The 20,373-nt window shown below is 34.6% G+C and overlaps 1 protein-coding gene across 43 annotated transcripts in view; it reads right to left on the reverse strand.

Annotated features, from left to right (window-relative positions):
* The window catches only part of PTPRD (protein tyrosine phosphatase receptor type D), a 408,570-nt gene that overhangs the window by 57,675 nt on the left and 330,522 nt on the right, over nt 1-20,373 (reverse strand). For all 43 annotated transcript variants that reach the window (XM_032206666.1, XM_032206669.1, XM_032206656.1 and 40 more), the window contains one exon: nt 10,889-11,012. In XM_032206666.1, coding sequence (XP_032062557.1) covers nt 10,889-11,012 — 124 coding nt within the window. The remainder of the gene's footprint in view (nt 1-10,888; nt 11,013-20,373) is intronic.

The following is a 20,373-nucleotide window of genomic DNA, read 5'->3' on the forward strand; positions in this document are numbered from 1 at the left end:
AATCCTGTCACACAGCTGGATCATGAATCTGAGCCTGCTGCATGCCATGTAGTACATGGATATTTGCAAGTGAGAGTATTGAGCTTCTGGAGCTTAGGGGTATGATGGCCTCTCTGGGAATATATATTCTTTGGAAACAAAGGAACCAGTTTGATAAGAAAGTAGGAAAGTCAGAAAATCTGTAGTAGAGGGAGAAACCTGGTATTGAAAACAGAAGTATGCACAAGCTGATCTGACACTGCCTGTTGTCACCCACACACATGGAAAATCTCTGCCAGGGTCAGACAGGGCAGCCTCCCTGCAGACATCCTGAGTAGGTTTCATTTAACTGTCTTGTTGAGCTTGTTGCATTTATTTTAAACATAGGAGAAGGGTTAATGTTGTCAGATTATTAAAATTATTGTCACATGCATTTTTCCTTTTAAATGTGAAACTCAGAGCTCTATTTTAACAAAACTTAGCATGCAAGTTTAAGAAACTGGAATCTGCTGCACAGTGTCTGCATCAGAAAAAGGCCTCCTCAAGCCTGAATAAAAATTAAATGTATGAAATGGAGGCAGAAGTCAAGACTTGTGGGCAAACTGAAACTACACTATCAATCACCTGAGACTCATGTACTTTGGACTAGATTTAGATAGGGACTTTGAGTGTGTCAACTCAGCCTTTGGCAGGCAGGCTCTTGCTTATTTTGTCTGTGTGGCCACATGTGAATGTGATCCAGCTGTAGCCTGGAAGGTATTTAAGTGAGGTTATGCCAATGCTGTGGCTGTATTGAGAACCTGGTCATAACACACTGCCTGCCAAAGTCAAGGAGGAAGTGCTGGCTGCAGTGAAGATCATGTTACTGGTCTGAACTAAAGACAGCAATGCTCACAGAAAGGAGTAAATAGGACATAAAGGTTTCTGTCCTGTTCCCACAGGATTCAGTGCTGCAGTGTCCACCTTTTGTCTCAGACTACAAACAAGTTGTCCAGCACAGAGCCTTAATATCACTGCTATTGTTTTAGATGATGACTTCAGGAAGAAAAGATATCCATGTGAGATCTATGGGCCAGTGAGATCCCTAAACAGTCTTTCCCACATTACTATAGTGTTGAACACAAGTGTTCCCAAGAAGAGTTTCATAGTACAGAACTGTGCAACACAATAAAATGTTACAAAAAGTATGTTAAAGTAATTAACAGAAGTTTCTTCTTTTTTTAATAACAACGAACAGTTTATGTTTACACAGACAATGTACCACACCCAAGTCTCGTCACAGGTTCCATAGACTGTTTCAAAAGGGAGTTGAGGTGATATAATCTTCTTAGCTTATGCTAAAGCTGTTAATATTTTCACTCTATGGAGCAACAGTGTTGAATTTCAGTGGGGTATGAACCACAGTAAATTGCCAAATATATTGAAAGGAATGTTTCCCAATCTTTCTGTCATAAAATGAACATCCAAATTTATTGTGTTCTGTTATCTTCTGCTGGTGATCCCAGACCAGGAACTGCTAAGGCTGCACACTCCTGTTTTTCCTGACAACCAGTAGCATGTATCTGAAAATAATTTCCAAAATAAAAAAATAAATCAAATAGGCAGTGGGCAGTAGCGATACCTCTTTAACGCTTTTTATTTTTGTTTTTATTTTAAATACAGTTTGAAGAGTTCTGCTTATTCTGCATAAGCCTAATTTTAAATTTAATTCCTTAGCAATGAGCAAATCCACTGATTAATCGTGTTGCTAATTAAGAACAAATATTATTTTGAAACGATTCAGATTATGAGTCATTACAGCAGAATTCTATCCTAAAATTTGTCTTTATTGTCTTCATATTATTATTACCACACAAATAAAATTATAGAATTCACTGTTTTATACATCCAGTTTATATTTAAACACAAATTTTAATTTGATTTGACCTCTGTACCAGTAAAGCAAAAACCTGACAAAATGTTTTAGGCTAGTAGAGAGTTTGTAACCTCAGGGGCACAAGAGAGACAACAAATTGCACCCCTCAGGCAGGATGTATGGATGGACACAGGAAGACTGGCTGGCTATGATTAGAACTGATTGAAAGTATCTGGGAGAAAAATAAAATGTAAAACCTTCAAAACCTGCATAGTGTATAGCTGAAAAGCACAATTTCCCTCTACAAAAGGAGTTGCTATTTAAAAGCTTCCCTCTTGTAAACTTGAAAGTTTTACACAACACTTCTTATTGTGAAAATTGGAATTAATGACTTAGAAGATACAACTGCTAGGCACAATGCCATATTTTCTTCTCTTATCAAGATAATAAAACACTTTCGCACAAAACAGATGAGAAAGAAAAATGAAGCCAACAGGAGAAATCTACACCAACTGGGTATTATTACCAAAGGAACTGAGAAAGCTGGTAAAAAAATGTTTTTTGCATAAATTAGAATTACATTATGAGGTCTAGTATCATACTTTGAAGCACATGTTATAAATAAAAGCCTGAGGAAAAATGAAAAAGAAAAAAAAAACACTTTGGAAAGTGGTTAAATGATCTTCTGGGAAGGCTGTCCTCTAGAGCTGATACCTCACAGCTCAGCATAAAAATTAAGCATAAGTTATTGTGCATTAAAGAATGATCTCCTGGAGATCCTGCAGATCCCCTTAGAAACTGCTAAGGCACATGGAAAATAAGGAGGTGATTGATGACAGCCAATAAGGCTTCTCTAAGGGCAGATCATGACTAACAAATTTAGTGGCCTGCTACAACAGGGTAATAGCATTGCTGGATAAGGGAAGAGCAAATGATGTCATCTGCATGGACTTGTACAAAGCACTTGACACTGTCCCACATGAAATCCTTGTCTCTAAATTGGAGAGACATGGATTTGATGGATGGCTTACTCAGTGGATAAGGAATTGGCTGGATTGGCTGAACTCAAGGAGTTGTGGTCAATGGCTTAATGTCCAAGTAGAGACAAGTAATGAGTGGTGTTCCTCAGGGGTCAGTACTGGGACTGGTGCTATCTTAGTTGTTGACACGGACCGTGGGATTGAATCATAGAATCATAGAATCATAGAATATCCTGAGTTGGAAGGGACCCTTAAGGATCATCAAGTCCAACTCTCGACACCGCACAGGTCTACCCAAAAGTTCAGACCATGTGACTAAGTGCACAGTCCAATCTCTTCTTAAATTCAGACAGGCTCGGTGCAGTGACCACTTCCCTGGGGAGCCTGTTCCAGTGTGCAACCACCCTCTCTGTGAAGAACCCCCTCCTGATGTCAAGCCTAAATTTCCCCTGCCTCAGCTTAACCCCGTTCCCACGGGTCCTGTCACTTGTGTTGAGTGCACCTTCAGCAAGGATGTTGATGACACCAAGCTGTGTGCTGTGGCTGAGGTGCCGTAGGGAAGAGATGACATCTAGTGGGACCTGGACAGACTTGAGAGGTGGGCCCATGCGAACGTCATGAAATTCAAGGCCAAGTCATCAAGGCCAAGTGCAAGGTGGCACACAAACACAAATACAGGCTTGGCAGCAAATGGACTGAGAGCCACCCTGAGGTAAAGGGGTGTTGGTTGATGAGAAACTCAACATGAGCTGGCCATGTGTGCATCTGCAACCCAGAAAACCAATCATATTCTGGGCAGCATCAAAAAAAGCATGACAAGCAGGTCGAGAGAGGTGATTCTCCCCCTCTACTTTGCTCTGACGAGTACTGGAATATTGCGTTGAGTTCAGGGCCCCCCATTCAAAGAAGGACATGGACCTGTTGGAGGAAGGAGGAGGGCCATGAAGATGATCAAAGGGCCAGAACACCCTTCCTATGAAAAAAAGCTGAACATGGACATGTAGTTGTTTAGCCTAGAGAAGAGAAAGCTCCAAAGAGACCTTCCAGTAACTACAGAAGGCCTACAGGAAAGCTGGTGAGGGGGGCTAGTGATAGGACAAGGGATAATGGCTTTAAAGTAAAAAGGGGTAGATTTATGTTAAATACTAGGTAGATTTTTTTTTTTTTTTTTCTCAGAGGATGGTGAGGTACTGGAACTGGTTGCCCAGAGAAGCTGTGGATGCCCTGTCCCTGGAAGACCAGGCTGGATGGGACTTTGATCAACTTGGTCTATTGGAGGTGTCCCTGCCAAGGCAGGGTGTTGGAATGAGATGACTCTTAAGGGTCCCTTCTGACCCAAACCATTCTACGATTCTATAATCTTTACAAATCTTAGCAGCCAATACTACTATGTAAAAATAAATAAATAAATAAATAAATCAGAATTTCTAAACTTGTTAATGCTGTTACATTTATTAATTTGCATTAAATTTATCAACACGTCATATTCAAATAATTTTTAAATTGAATAAATTACAATTATTTAACAAGAATTTTACGAAGCTAGTTTTCTGATTACGTCTTCCTTGGTCACATATGCAAGCAAGAGATAATTGAAGTTAACAATTACAGATATTTGCAAAGAGAATTTCCTTTCAGATAGGATTAAAATAGAAATTTCCATTTTATTCTGCATTTGACTTTTATCAAGTGGACACAAAATGCCTTATATGTTCTTTAACCAGAAAAAAAAAAAAAGAAAAAAAAAAAAGAAAAAAAAAAAGTTTTATAAAGTAACTCAGTCCCATACTGCATGAAAATGATGTGGCTGGGACATGTGACATGGACAGGAAAGCCTCTTCACCACAGGACCAGGACCTGAGTTACTGCTAGTTTCTTAACTAATTCACTTTCAGGAAGAAAATTAAGTACTTCTTCAACAATTTACACTCTGAAAATTTTTGTCACAGATTTCTCTCTAGCAGAAGATGAGACTGTATAGGGTTATATCCCTACTGAAATCAAGAGATTTCTCAACACTCAGCTTCATTGTCTCTCTCACCCACAGGATCTATTAGGTATTTTCTTTGTTCCATTCATTATCAACCCCATTTTTTTTTGTATAGAGCCTCTTCATCACTGTCCATACACATGACCTCAGTTTCTCATTCTGGGCTAAGATCCTTTCATATTCTGTAATATCATCTTGCCACTCCAACTTTCTGTCTCAAATTTTGCCATACCAATTTTTCTTTATCAACTATGTCCCTCCAAGGAAAACTGCCTTATAATAAGAGGTTTAATGAAGTGTGTGCAGTTTAAAAACAACATTTACCAAATCTAAACATCTGTAAATCTCTACACTGACCAAGTGGAAACAATTATCAAAGGAAGATAAATCTAAATATTAAGTGTCACTTTCTGGAATGACTTTTCTGGTCATAACATCATTTTGAGCTGAGAAAGCTGAACAATTCTCTGTCAAGTCCAATAGTGCAAAAAAATCACATAAAACTAGTTTCACTGCACTGCAATGAAATCTTGCAAACCTTTGTTAGCTTCTATAGCTTGAAGGCAACATACAAAAAAAGCACCAAGGCAACTGCCATCATTACTTAAATTTGGGTGTAAGAATTAAGAGAGGTCAGTTATGTGAAAACATGGGTCAAGAAAAAGACAAAGCAAATAAATTCTGCCTTTACTAATATTAATATGAACCTTAACTAACACTACTGGCATCAGGGGAGTTTAAAGAAGATTTAGGATGGCATACCTGAAATGTTAATTTAAAGTAATCCAAGTATAACTTGACTTTTATAAGTTTCATTAAGGCAGATACATAGTTGCTGCATAAAAAAGTAAGCTACCAGATCATAATTCTACCATAATTATTTTCTAGTAGCCTTTTCAACGATAGTGATAAATGACCAGAGTCTGCAATCTCTTTATTCTGCGGGACAGGAATAAAGCACAAGAGGGGATCAGATGAGTAGCTGAGCAGAAAGGGCATCTCATTTTCAAATATCTCAAGAGAACAAAGCAGTAGAGTTTTTACTGAGTAAGGGTGAATGAGCAATGAAACAATATTAAGCAAAAAACAAACAAACAAAAAATCCAAAACACAGCAAAGAAAAAGAACACTCTATAGCTACTGATTTTTGGTGAGACTGTACTCACAAACTGAAATGACAGTACAGTTTGCTGCAGCATGCACAGGGATGCACACCACAAGGCTAATAAAGTAGATCTCGGAATTACTCATTTGATTTCCTGAGGATGGTTATAATCTAAAATAGCTTTAATTAGACTTTACATTTTATTCATAAACCGAAATCAAATCATGAAATTATTTCAAGTGTTTACAAAGGCTAAGTACCAAACAGCCTTTCTATTTAAAACAAATTAAACCATAAACCTTTGTTTCTGTGCTGCTTCCCTAAGAGATGTGGTGTTAGTCATAAAAAGAGCATGAAGTAATAACATTAAATACTGTCATGCTTGTAAACAAGTTAGGAAAATGTAATGATGAATCGAAAATGCTGATCAAGCTGTGGTTTAGATCAATGACCGATGTTTTGACATGTCAGAGCAAAAACAAAGCTAGTAGATGCCAATAACAAATGTTTATGAAGAACTTTTTGCAATATGAAGTCTTTGTAGGCAAGGAGGTTACCAAAATCAAACGGTCTAAGTACAAATCTGTACTGCAAAACCTCACTGGAAAAACAGTAGCAGAGACCAGTGAAGGTATTTGCAACCATGAACAGTAGTAAAATGAAAACTTTGTAAAAAGAAATGCGGTATATAATATCCTAACATAATGTAAGGTAAAGAAAGAAAAGAGGAAGAAAGAGAAAAGCTATAGATTGCTGTATTGTGGATGAACTGTTAGGATTATTAGAATCTGGAAAAGAGGGAGAGGATGAAAGGGATATGGAATTTCAAAGTTAAATGTTAAATTACGGTAAGTTTTGGAAAGTATTGGTAAGTTTTGGAAAGCAGTATCAAAAAGTGTTGGGCAGAATATGCAAAATTCACACAAAGAAAGGGACTGTGTAGAGGGCAGAAGAAAATTATTTGAAAAAAAAAAAAGGCAAAAAAATCTGGAAAATGTGACATATAGGGAATATATGGGAGCTATATATTAAGACAAGAGGAGAAACATGTAAGGTTAATGTTAAGATAGGGCAGAATGAAAATAAATGCATTGTTTAGAGCAGTTCCTCAGAGACACAGCATTTTGCCAGCACAATGGTCACAATCTATTGTGGTATCACTACCTTGCATTACAGTGCCAAGCAGATATCCGAAGTCATCATACTGTTTACAGCCGTCTGAAAGTTGGCTCAGTGATTCTCCAGCTCTTTAAGACTGAATAGCACTTAACCAATCTAAAAAAGTGGTCTTGTTGGACAGAAATAATCATTTATATGTTCAAAGGATACACTAAGAGGGCCAGTTTCAATGTGAGTGCCCAGTAAATAGCAAGGTGCCAATTCTTCATCCTCTGTTCAAAAAAAAGCCACTCAACATTTTGCTGAATACTTCGAGATGGACGGTCTGTGTATGTGTACAGAAAAAAGTCAGAATTGTGCCAAGCAGATTTCAAGAGAATCGAGAATGTCTCAATTTTTGTTGATAGATTATAACTATAACAGCTAAAGTTGGCCAGAATTATTATATATAACAGCATAGGCCAGAATCATTGTACCTTTTATCATTGTATTACTTGTATCATTGTAGTTGAGATAGCCACCATGAACACTACTCTAAATTGTTCATTGATCTTTCTGTAGTCTATTGCCTCATCACTGCAATACTTTTGCTATTCTTAGGGCACTCTAGAATTGCAGAGATGAAGTGTCATAAAATTAATCTCAGCATTTAATTACATTTTGTTTGCAGACTATAACATAACTACAATATGAGAAAGTGTGAATAATTTGTATATTCCACAACTGTTCACGATCTTCCATTGACCAGAATGCTTTCTAAATCTAAAGAGCATGACCTACATACTCAATATTAATTTACTGATAAATGGCAATCAAATTAATAAAATTCTGTAGATTTTTTGATTTTTGCTTTTTTTTTTTTTTTTTTTTTTTTTTTTTAGCCTTTGCATTATAGTCACACTCTTCTAGCTGTAGCAGAAGTTTAAAGCCACTACATTTCACATCAAACAAAACTTACATTGCTGAAATATGATGGACATTATTTATATTTATATTTTTTTCATGACTGTCATTATGTAAACCTATGCCACATACGGGAGACCTTTAGTCTTGGATGTCTCCTAAAAGAACTGACAAGCCTTTTTACAAGGCAGAAGGCTAAATTTTTATTTAATTATTTTTTTTATTTTTTTTTGCCAAAGAAAATATTTCTTCCTTTGAGGTTTTTTACAGATCTAGCTGTTTTAACTTGGTCTACTTCTCTTTTAATCTATAAATTCTGCCCTCAGATCCAGCTAGATGCATACAAGAAATTTCAGTATGTTCTTATGTTCTTTCATAATACTGTAAATTTTACTTGCAAGTGTCCCTCTTAGATACATCCAAAGATAGCACAATCCAAGAGATGGGATTTCCAGAATGTATGGGAACACAATTCTGAAAAGGAAAATTTTTCTTCAGGTGGAAATTCAAATTACCACAACTAATGTGAGTTTTACTTCCAAAGGGATTCCTAATGAAATAAAAATTAAACGTGGTGAGTTTGCAATGTGTCTTGCAAAGTGAGCTAGTATGTGGTGGAACTCCTTGCTACAGGCAATTACAGAGGCCAAGAGGATAGGGACAAAAAAAAGGATGGAACATTTCCATGCGTAACGAATTATAAAAGGTACCAAAATAAACACTTTGAAAGAGTTACTAATACTTGTGTTTCAGGACATAGACAACCTTTAACAACTTGGTATTATCAATGGGTGGAAGGCTATAATGTATTTCTTTGTTTAAGGTCACTGTATTAAAGTATTAGAGTGTTAGAAATGTTAATGTCATCATGGTATCGCTTTCTTATAAAAATAAGCAAACATTACACTTTAAATGTTTGTTGTCTCTGCTCATTATAAATATATTCAGCCCCTTCCTACAGGTAAAGTTAAGATTTTAAATTAAAAATGTTTTTAAAGATTTTAAATGTTTTTAAGATTTTAAAATTAAAAATGTTTTTACTACTTATTATTTTTAAAAAGTAGTCCAATATACTGCATAATTTGATACCTTTGATTACTTTGATCAGTGGTTTCTGTTTTGCCTCTTTGTTTTTCTTCTTATTCTCAGAATAGGTTTGTTTTCTTTCAGGGAGCCAAATTTAATGAGTCACTTACATGAAGGAGAACATGGCAGAACTTTCTAAGCACAGATGTCTGACTTGCTTATAAACTAACAAATACATTTATTTGCAATTAGACTTTCTTGTCTGTTACACACCTCTTTGTCCAATCAAAATCCTGTGGCAATCTTGAGTCTTCAATGAACATACTTATTTCTGAATTACACATTTTGTTCCAAAGATCTTTACATAACAATGAAGAATGGCTGTCCAAATGCTGAGTTTTCCATACTGTATATCTAGGTGTTTTTATTTGTTATTTGTTTGTTTGTGTACCAGTGACACAGAAAGACATATTTTTCTTTAATTGCATAAAATATAATGCTAATCAAGGCACACTGGCCTCTGTGTTGAGACATAGTTCTATCAGGAGGCAGCAGAGCTCTATACAGCTATACAAAGCAATGCAGAAGAAGCAAAATATGCTAACTGACATTAAAAAAAAAAAAAAAAGGCAGTGCAACTGTATGAGCTTCAGAAGTGGGAAAAAATGTAAGCAGATTATCAGACACAAATTCTTCAAGGCAATCATTTAATTTTCTAATACATTTGAAAAGCTCTTATCTGTATAATTAAAGCCCGCAACATGCAGCTGCAGTAAATAAAGGAAATATCTAAACCTCAATCAGTATGAGTGCCTTTTTTTTTTTTTTTTTTTCACCAAACTGCTGTTAATAAAATTGATGGCACCTATAATATTTTCCCTCCTGTATCCAATGTCTTCAGGTCAGCAAAATGTAAGAAATTGTTTATAACTTTAAATCAAAATACCCTACAGTTTAACTAGTAGCATGTTAGGATTAACATAATTATGACTCTGAATACAGTTCCCTAGATCTTATATATCATATGAAAGCTTTGTCACAGACAATAAAGGAAATTTTATTTTTATTTTTATTTTACTCATTTCACTTAAATATATAAACTTCTGGCCATCATTAATACCCGTCTGTCAACACTATGGAATAAACTGAAAATCCACTTCAACCTGGGAAGCAGCTTAATAATAAGGCAGAACTGGCAAGAGAAGAAATCCTGAGTGAAATCCAGTGATTCCTGTTGCTTTAGCACCTGGTAAAACAGACACAATAACCAAGGCTCTTCATTTTAGATGCTTACGTCAAAACTCTTAAACTTTCAGTTTTTTGGAGACCTTTGTGTCAGAAAAAGATATAATAAAAAACTGTCATCATACCCCTCTGCCAATCTTTTGGTAGCAAAATACTGAGGTTTCAATAATGTCTGTGTGTGTGTATTTCGTTCAGTATTCAGATAGTAAATTAAACAGAAAAAAAAAAAAAAAAAAAAAAGAGAGAAGCTTTTATTAAGGGTTATCCAAATTTTACCCAAGAACACAAAATTGAACAGATTTTTTCCTAGATTAAGGATTTGGCAACCATAACTCAATAACCAGATATGTCAATAATGTTATTGCTAGACTTTAATTCATGCATAGTGGTTGCTGTATTTGTTCTCCAGAACTATTGTAAGTAAACAGCAATGACAATTTACTTTAAGTAATACCTTGTCGTACATGCAGAGACCTGACACATTTGGTGCTAGATGTGACCCTGTGTCAATTTCAGTGCAATTTCATAATGAATTACTGAGAATGAAAATCAGAAAAGAACTGTCATTACAGGAACTTACCGGAAGCAATTTAATTAACACTTTATATTCCTATGCAAAGATATCAGGAGCTAGTATTACAACGGATTTTAGAATTTATTTAATTTAATTTTAAAGGTCTCCTTACCTTCTATTGCAGAGAGTAGGACACGAGAATGGTCATATGCAATTACATTCGCATATCTATTCTTTGGTTTGTTTACTTCCAGGTTAGAGTGTTCCCATGTAAACTGCTGACCAGGATCAATAGACTTCAAAAGAGAAAGAGAAGAAAAGAAAATTGAAAATTTTAGCTGAGCACTACATACATTTATAAAGGTTACAAAACATATGCTCCTATGCAAAACATATTTACTATGCAAATATTTTGCATTTGAGAGAAAACTGACTTTGGGATGCTTTTCAACATATTATATAGTATTTTAAACTAAATCAAGCATTCAGTTTTTATGTATCTGAATTTCCAAACAACTTTTTCAAATTTGAGGTAATTGCCTTCTCTTCAGAAAGGCAAGGGTATGCTATCCCTCATTTTTTCTTTTCATTCCATTCAGTTTTGCAAATGCATACTTACATAACAGAGAATGGGGGAAAGAAAAAAAAAAGAAAGTCAGAAATCTTAAAAACACTGGGAAGAAGGGGGATAGATATTCTTTTTTTTCTTGCTCTATTACTAAGTCCATGTGTTCAAACAATTCAGTGTTCCGTTTACTAAATAAACTCCAAATGTTCTTGATGAAGTTTTCCAGAAGAAAAATAATGTTGTTTCTGTCTATTTATTTATTTATTTATTTATTAAATTTTGGTGCCAGACCAACACATGATACTAATGTTGCTCAGGGAAACAGGGAAAATATAATGACTGTTGATTTTTGTTTCCTTGACTCACCGATAAGTGAGAAATGTAGATAAATTTAGGAAATTTTAATGATTTACACACTCAATGGTCCTAGAATCACTGTTTATTTCCTGCTTCTTTCATGCTCCAAAATGCAGTTAATGTACTGAAATTTGTCCTTCATGCTTCATTTGTAAGAGAACTCCAGGTCTATTGTTTGCACCATGGCTGACATATACATACAGAGTAAATGGCAGGTGGTACCTGCTTATGCCCACTCTGGTACTGTCTGTATGAAAGGCCACACAACACTGAGAAGTAATGATGAATAACACATTATTTTACTTTCCCTTTCTGTAATAGTAAAGTCCTTAGATGTGTTTTAGCAACATATATACACAGCTCATTTTTACAGCTCATGTCTTTTGCTTACTCCTGGCAACAATTGGCAGTTCCCTCTGATGATTTGCTCTAAATTGTAAAAAGGAACTTTTTACAGAAAATACAAGAAGATTTGCCTAGATGGTGAAGAGACCAATGGAGAAGAGACCTGGTGGGTCACTTTCCACCAGCAGGCCAGCAAACAAGCACAGGTCAGAACCTCCATACTACTACTACATGGTCAAGCCATTACTTTTGCGATTCTGTGATTTTATATCACTTACACTGAGTTGTCCCAGGTTCTGTTACAACAGCTCCAAGTATATTTTATATTAACATAAATTAAAAATATGACCTGTAATCTGTTACAGTAGGTAATGAGACAATGGACATGGGGTAAATTAATTTATGTGATCTGCTAGTATTTATTCCTTAGATTAATAATTAATACTTGTCTATCCACAAAACTGCTCAATTCTTATGCATCTTTATGTATCTTAAAATTTATTTTACTAATCTTCAGGATATTACTTTGCTTCTTCCTTGAGATTATTCTAAAAAAAAAAATCATTTTCCTTGGGTTCCTGATGTAGATCTTAGAATAGCTGAGCATTTCTGTTTAGGAAACATAGGCTCAGTATCTTATCATATCTACTAAAACCCTAGACTCAATTAACTTTTATAACATTTCACTAGTTAATTTTCCTGAATTTTGTTTTGTTCTATTACAGTACTCTGGAGCTGGACCTGGATGAGCTCTCCTTTGTAACTTGACTGAGATTGACTGAAAAGCTTGTGATGGTTCAGATTCTCACTTCGTTTTCATGTACTGCCTCACCTGAGCAGAGTGTGAGGCAGCTTCTCCATCAAGAGGAACTGGATGGAAAAAATTAGACTTTTTAGAGGAACAATGAAGAAACTAACAGTTTGGGAGCATGATGGGTACCAAACAAAATTTACTTGTGGTTTTGATAGGATTCACTTGAATTGTACTGCTATTACTAGCAGTTATTACTGGTGTTACTAACAATTTAAAATGAATTATTATTATTATTATTATTATTATTATTATTATTATTATTATTATTATTATTATTATTATTATTATTATTTTAACTCTCAGTGAATCTGATTTCTTCTCATTTCCTCATTTTTTTTTTCACCTAAAAGTTTATTTAGAAAAATAAACAAACAAACAATATTTGGGTTCATGATCTTACCAACTTGTGTGACTATGCTTAACATATCTTAAGCACTGTATTGAGACTTTTACAAAGCTATCATATTTATATAGTGATTCTTCTCAGAAAGAATTTTCCTTTTTTCCTTTTTGAGTGAATAGAGGTGAATATGAAAACTTGTGCAGAATGTTTGCTAGTATTTTCAGTATTGTAGAAAGTGGTATGCATTTAGCTCAGAGTTCTAGTAACAATATAGAATGTAACCACTATAATTTCAAAATAAATTAAAGATGCTCACAGTATTTTAAAAGCATTATACTATAAATAATTTATTAAATAAAAGCAATTATTGACCATGAATAAAACACATCTACACTAACCATGAATATATATTTGTGAGGTATACATGTATAATTAAATCTTAACTTAAACTGTTCTGTATTCTTCTTCCTCTTTTCATTCCTTAATATATAAGAAATATGTAAGAAAAAAATCAATCAACAGCTTTCTGTCAGTTATTTGTACAAGTAGATGATGATGTGTTCATCATGGCAGCATACTATACTTCTAGTATGAGAACTCTTTGTGTGATGCATGGCCAGATCGTTTAATTCAGTGATTAATATTTTGTCTTGCATAAAGACTTAGTTAAAAAAAAGTAACATCAAAACTGGCCAAACAGGCCTGAACTTCAATCTTTCCTCCTTTTCCCATCAATCTGAACCACTTAGTGGCCTAACTACCCTCCCATAAAGCTCTGTTTTGGCAAAAGAAAGTCAATCTATATTTCCTCAGACTTAATAGCTACACTGGAACAAAGAGTAGAGTGGTATTGGCAGACACATTTCAGAAGTGTGAAAGACCAATAACTCATGAATAACAAGTCTGTACTAACAGTTTTAATGAGTGCTTTAATGGTTTAATGGATGGCACTTTAATAGGATTTCTAGTATATTCATTCTGAAAGCTTGTCTTCAATAAAGCTGTCATTAACAAAGAACTGGATTTCTTCATAATGTAACTGTGGAGTATGGTTCTTTGTGCAAAAGAAATAACGTTATCCATAATACTGTTATTACTCTCCCATGCTTTGACTAATCTTTCAGCTATTGTGTTCTAAATGGTTGGCTGCTGGGGGAAAAAAAAATAAAAAAAAATCTGACTTGGAAAATACTTGAGAAATATGTACGGGTATGATGTATCATCCACAGAATAGTTCTTTGACTATGAACCATGGTAACAACAAAGTGTTTTTGAAAGAATTCTAAACGACTTCCCCAGCCAATGTCTGTACTTGCTTACAGTGAGGATTTCCTTTAGGCTACTTAAACTAGAGGCAAATATTGCTTGCTGTCACTGTGAGTCTCCCAGGAGTATATCCTGGTGCAGTACTGGGAAAGGAATGAGAATGACAAAATGCCAAACTTTCTGGCATAAACTGGCTGCCATGGAACAATGTTCTACTATGGTTCTACTATGCTAAACCACCAAATGAAGGGGGTTGGACATTGCTAGTTACTGTGGAGGTTTCACAGATTTGGAAGGAAAAGAAAACATGATACATAGCACTGCAGGTGCTATGCTTGAGGCCCAGATTAGGTCTTCAAAAAGCATAGTGTCACAGAGAAATCTAAGACTAGCAAGAACAAGAATGAAAAACACAAATTTAAGAGGATGTCAATGCAGATAGACTCTGCACAATTGGAGAAAGTAGTCAACTACCCATAAAAATGATCACTTTGACCCTCTTTTACCAATGTCAGTGACTGTGCTAAGAATTTCATATTGTAGCTAATGAATTTATAATAATATATTATTCTATTATGCAGAAAAGTTGATAATAGAATGAGAATTATATACTGTAGTAGCAAAACATAAATGCTAAATGTATGAACATTAATAGACCATTATGGCAACTTGCCAGTTGAATCACATTTTCCTTCTAAGGCAGAGTTTTTCACATGATACTGTATAAGCTGGCATTCCCAAGTGATATGAGGGACAAACACACTACTTTTTTTTTTTTTCATGAGTAAATCTTTTTTGTTTGTTTGTTTGTTTTTGTTTTATTTTGAACTCAAATATGAGGTCACATCTTGGTTCTAGAAATTGAGTTGGAAATACACAATGAGTGATTTCTTGTTGACTCTCAAAGAAAAGTGACCCAACTGTTCAAGATCAGATAGAAATAGAGCTAAAGCTTTTGCCAGATTCTCAAGAACAAGACATTTCCTCTTCAATATCAAGCTAATAATTCTGTAACCAAATGAGATCGCATAAACCTGATTCCAGTGGGATCAGAGCATGTATATTTGTTTATTATTAAAGCATACTTAAGTAGAAAAACACTCATTATTTGAAAATTTATTCATTTTGAAGGACAGTCTTTTACATAAAAAGCTTTAGAAAACGGATTTTTTTTAAAAACTTGTTTTGCATTTTTTTGTCTCCCATTTTAAGAGCAATCTGTTTATATCCCATATGTAATTAAAATCCTTTGTCTGTAGAAATACCTATGTGCTGAAAACAATTTCCCTCCTCTTCAGGTGGGAAATAAATACCAGGAGAAGAAGAGGAATGAAAGACCTAGCTTAGTTTAAATATTTCTCTGATTAATACATCCTCTTTTTCTGTTTTGATATAGTATATAAAGCAATTTAACATTAAACATTTTACCACTCTCAGGAAATGCTGGTGCTGTTTTAAAATTTTAATGTATTTTAAAACACTCTCAACATTTTTATTTGTGTATGTGTGAAAGAAGTAAGGATACTTGTTTTGTGCAGTATGGCACGACTATAAGAACTGCTACCAAAATGTATAGAAATATCCATAATTGTCACCAGAAGCATCTATCTTAAAGGTCTTTTCCAGTGATTTCTCCATTTTCCTCCAGAAACTCCCTAAGATATTGCAGTAGTCTGAAAACAACACAAAAACACAAAACTCCAATTTGCTTACAATGACCCGATATACTACATTCTTGAATGATTTTTCTTGGTATAAGGAATGGACCATCTTTCTCTTCCTATCGTATTTTCAGTTGAGCAAAATAAAAGTGACATTTATTGCAGTTATTTGTTTTTTTATACAATCTCCATGGAATTCCTTTTCAAAATAGCATTAGGTATCATTCCAAAATCTAGCATCCTAGTAAACTAACACTGTCATTCTTGTATCTGAATATTCTTTTAATTACATAAGCATAAGTAAATTATATTATTCAGAAGAGGCATTCACAGCACCAAGTAAGGACGTACTACTCTACTATTAATCTTAACTATTGACATTTCAGATTCTGGCATTATGTCTGTGAAATTTTCAGTCTTAAATATCCAACTGGCTCAGTCATGACCATAGTTGGCAAATAACCTTTGTGAATAGCATATGCATTATTAATAGGAAGACAAACAATTTTTCATTGTTCACTGACTACACTAATAGTTTCTCAGTAAATGGAGCACAACCTATGAAAGTAAAGTTATAGAATACCAATAAATGTTGTTTATAACATTAGAAAAGAGGAACATAATGTAAAGAAAAATAAGTTTTATTTATTTATTTTTATGTATTTAATGAGAAGAAATTTGCATGAGTCAGTATTATCTGCAATGTTATGGCAGTTAAGTGCAGCTGTTTCTTTGATACGGATTCATTCAGCAGGTTATTTGTTATTCATGGATTTGTAAAGTGTTTTATATTAATAAGCTTTATATTTGCTTCCTTTATATAAAATGTACTGTGTTTTAGTATCCAGTGCTTATCCTGTTGCAGTGTAAATTACAAAAAGATAAACCTACCACATTCAGTACATTGTCTTCTCATCACAAATCCTACCCACTGATACTGAAAAGCTACAATGAAACTTTAAATGGCATGGCAGTGTGGAGCAGAGTCAAAATACATTTTTCTTCATTTTTCACAATTCTCAGTGTTAAATACTGGCTGTAATTTATCCCTTGATGTAGAAAACAGTACAATAATATACAATTTCTCATAATATTTGTTAACCAGCATACACACACACATATACTCTAAATCATACAATAATACAAAGAGTCCAACATGGCAATTTTTCTGTTACAATGTTCAGTTTACAACGTTTAGGACAAAGCAGTCTGCGATCCTGCAGAGCCCGTGTTAACTCTCTTGGGTTTTGTAAGTCTGTGCTCCACACAGTGGTGTTGGTGTAACCTGAGTTTAGATTCTGCTCATTAAAGGTAATGGTCTGGCTGCAGCTACCGTCACTGAACTTCAGGAACTGTGAGACATAGGGTACTACACCCCCACCCCCACCAAAAATAAAAAATATAAATAAATAAATAAATATGTATATATACATAAATTTGAAAATTTGAATCTACTTCCTTAAGTGTATAAAGGAATGATCCCAGATAATAAATATGAAAGTATTTTATGCAAGACCCAGGAATCTGCTTTGGAGAAGGAATAGAGTTTCTGTTCTGTGTGACTCTCCATGACCATTTTTTATTGTTAAACTCTAAAGCCTAAGTTAAGAAGGAGATATGATATAAAGGTCAGTTTCTTATGAATAAAGCTTTCTACTTAGCAGCTGTCAAGTCCATATGGAGACTTACATTGCATTAAAATCACACTGAAACTGCCCAAACTGGAAAAAAGCTTTATAATAATCAGATGAGGTTGACAGCCATGTCTTTAAATTAAGGAATACAAAAGAAATATGTGACATAAAGGATATGCTGTGGCAGCAAGGTAAACTAATATTTTGTTAAGGCTAGGACATTGCAAGGTAACACCAATTAAAGACGTATTAGAGAAAAAAATATTTTTAAATAGAAATGAACTTTATTGAGAAGAGGATATAGCACTAACTATGCTAAAACTACAAAACCACATTATCCAACAGGTTAATTATAAGCTTATTTAAATCTTATAATAGTCATAGTCTTTAGGGCTTAGCCTCTGTTATCCCATGAGTCTGATATTCAAGGTATTAGAAAAAGTATCAGAAAAATTATCACAAAAGTATAAAGGCAGATGTCTGCTGTTCTCATCAAATTCCCTTTTTAAGTAGGAGGATCCCTGAATGATACACTGTGAAACAGTTTCTGAAGATTTGTAGAAGTAGAAGCTACTCCCATCAATGACATCAAAGCTTCCAAGGGGAGGGACAGGGAGGAGCAGAGAGAAGAGAAGAAAGCTTTTGCGAAGCTTTGTCAGATAAATGGAGACAAGTGAGTTGAGTATGGGATTGTATGAAGAAATCAATCCTGTCTCCTCTCATGACCTAGATCTCTAAAGAAGGCCTCTTCACCTTCCCTGAAAGGGTACAAGGAAGTTAGGGAATTTCATTGGAAAATGAGGACAGAGGGGAAGCAGAGGAGATCATATGTAGACATGTGCCTTCTCAGAGACAGTTTTTTGTTGTTTCTGGTGAAAGTAGTGAAGATAGGTTGTTTTTTGTCTGTCTGAAGACAAAGCAGGAACAGGCTGGGAAGGTATAAGGCAGAAGAAAACGTGTGGAGAAAAACAAACTTGCATGCAATTTTTATCAGAAATTCTTGGCAAAGGGAAGAGGATGCAACAAGACCAAGAATGGAAGAGAAGCAAATGTACAAATGCTTCTGAAAGGTTGAAGAGGGTGTATATAATGTGTAAGATGAATCTGAGCTGTGGCACAAGTAATTCTTTCTAAGTGGCACCTGAAGTAAGATGTGGAAAAAAATAATAATTAAAACATTAAAAAACAAAACAAAACAAAACAAAACAGAAATTCTACAAGCTGGATGAGAAGTGAGTGTTCATCAGGAACCTGTACATGTATATTTTATTTTATGATATCACAAAGTTGCCACAATAGTCATGGTACACAGTCAGTCTATTTTAGAATTTCATCAATGCAATGCAAGAAATTCCATTAAAAAAAAAAAAAAAGTGTAAAGAAAAAAGGGCTTTGCATATTTATATATATTTAAAAAACAAAAACAACAACAACAACAAAAATCACCTACAAAAAATGTTTGTTTCCTCAAATGGGAATTAAATGAAGTACTTTATTATTATTGACAGAAGTCAATGTTTTCCTACTACACATTGTATCCTTGCCTTTAACTCCTGATGATGAAATATCTTTTTTTCCTTCTGTGCTACCAGTTCAAACTTAATCTGAAGTGACAATAACTGAATTGTTACTGTCTGTACCCATCATTGCCTGGAAATCTGACAGTTGCTTTTATGGGACATCATCAGTGAGGAAAGACAAGGTCCCAGTCCTCAACCACAGATGTTCCCACCATCTCCCTTGTGCTAGCACTAGAGCTCATGCAGCCATGTGGTTAGCTCATTCAGGGAATTGATCCAACTAAAAACAGCAAAGAAAAATAAAACAATTAGTTCTCAGCTAAATCTATTTCCTGAGATAATCCTTGAACAGCTGCACATACACTAGTGCCAGGATTGGCACAAGAGAGAGACAACAGGAATGCACAGCCAAGACAGGAAGATGACTTACAGTGATCACCAAACCTTTGTCCACTTCCTAAACTAGACCATGAAGTAAAATAGCAGTGCTTTTCACTAATTCTGCTTCAAAATGCGTGAACATTGCAGTAACTGGAAATAAAGTGGCTTCTCTAAAGCTGGAATTTAAAAGGTAATTTTTGACTGTCCATTGGGCAAACCAACGTGAATGAAGCTTGATGTTGACTTACAGTTGGCCACGTTTTAAAATTCAGTGTCTCACTGCTCTACCCCGGATGGTATGTTTTGCCAAAATAAATAAATACAGAACGTGAAATCTGAGCTTTATATGCCAAATGGTAAAAGTTCTTAAAAGTTCTTAAAACTTATATACTAAGTTTTCAGAAAATTAGCATATCTTCACAAAACTGCTTGTAAATTATTGCAATTACATTCTCAAGATTATTTTAATGATTTAAATAATATAGATATACTAAACACCTAGGCTTTTACTTCTTCTACTTCTTTTACTTCTTACTACAACATAAGAAGAACCACGTCATACTCACAACATGTTTCACGTAAGGTAAGTAGAATAGAATAGAATAGAATAGAACAGAACAGAACAGAACAGAACAGAACAGAACAGAACAATTAAGGTTGGAAGAGACCTTCAAGACCATCTAGTCCAACCACTACCCTACTAACAATGTCATCCATTAAACCATGTCCAAGCTTTCCTTTAACCAGGTCCAACCCCTCCTTGAACAC

Source organism: Aythya fuligula, chromosome Z, assembly GCF_009819795.1.
Source record: "Aythya fuligula isolate bAytFul2 chromosome Z, bAytFul2.pri, whole genome shotgun sequence".
NCBI lineage: Eukaryota > Metazoa > Chordata > Aves > Anseriformes > Anatidae > Aythya > Aythya fuligula.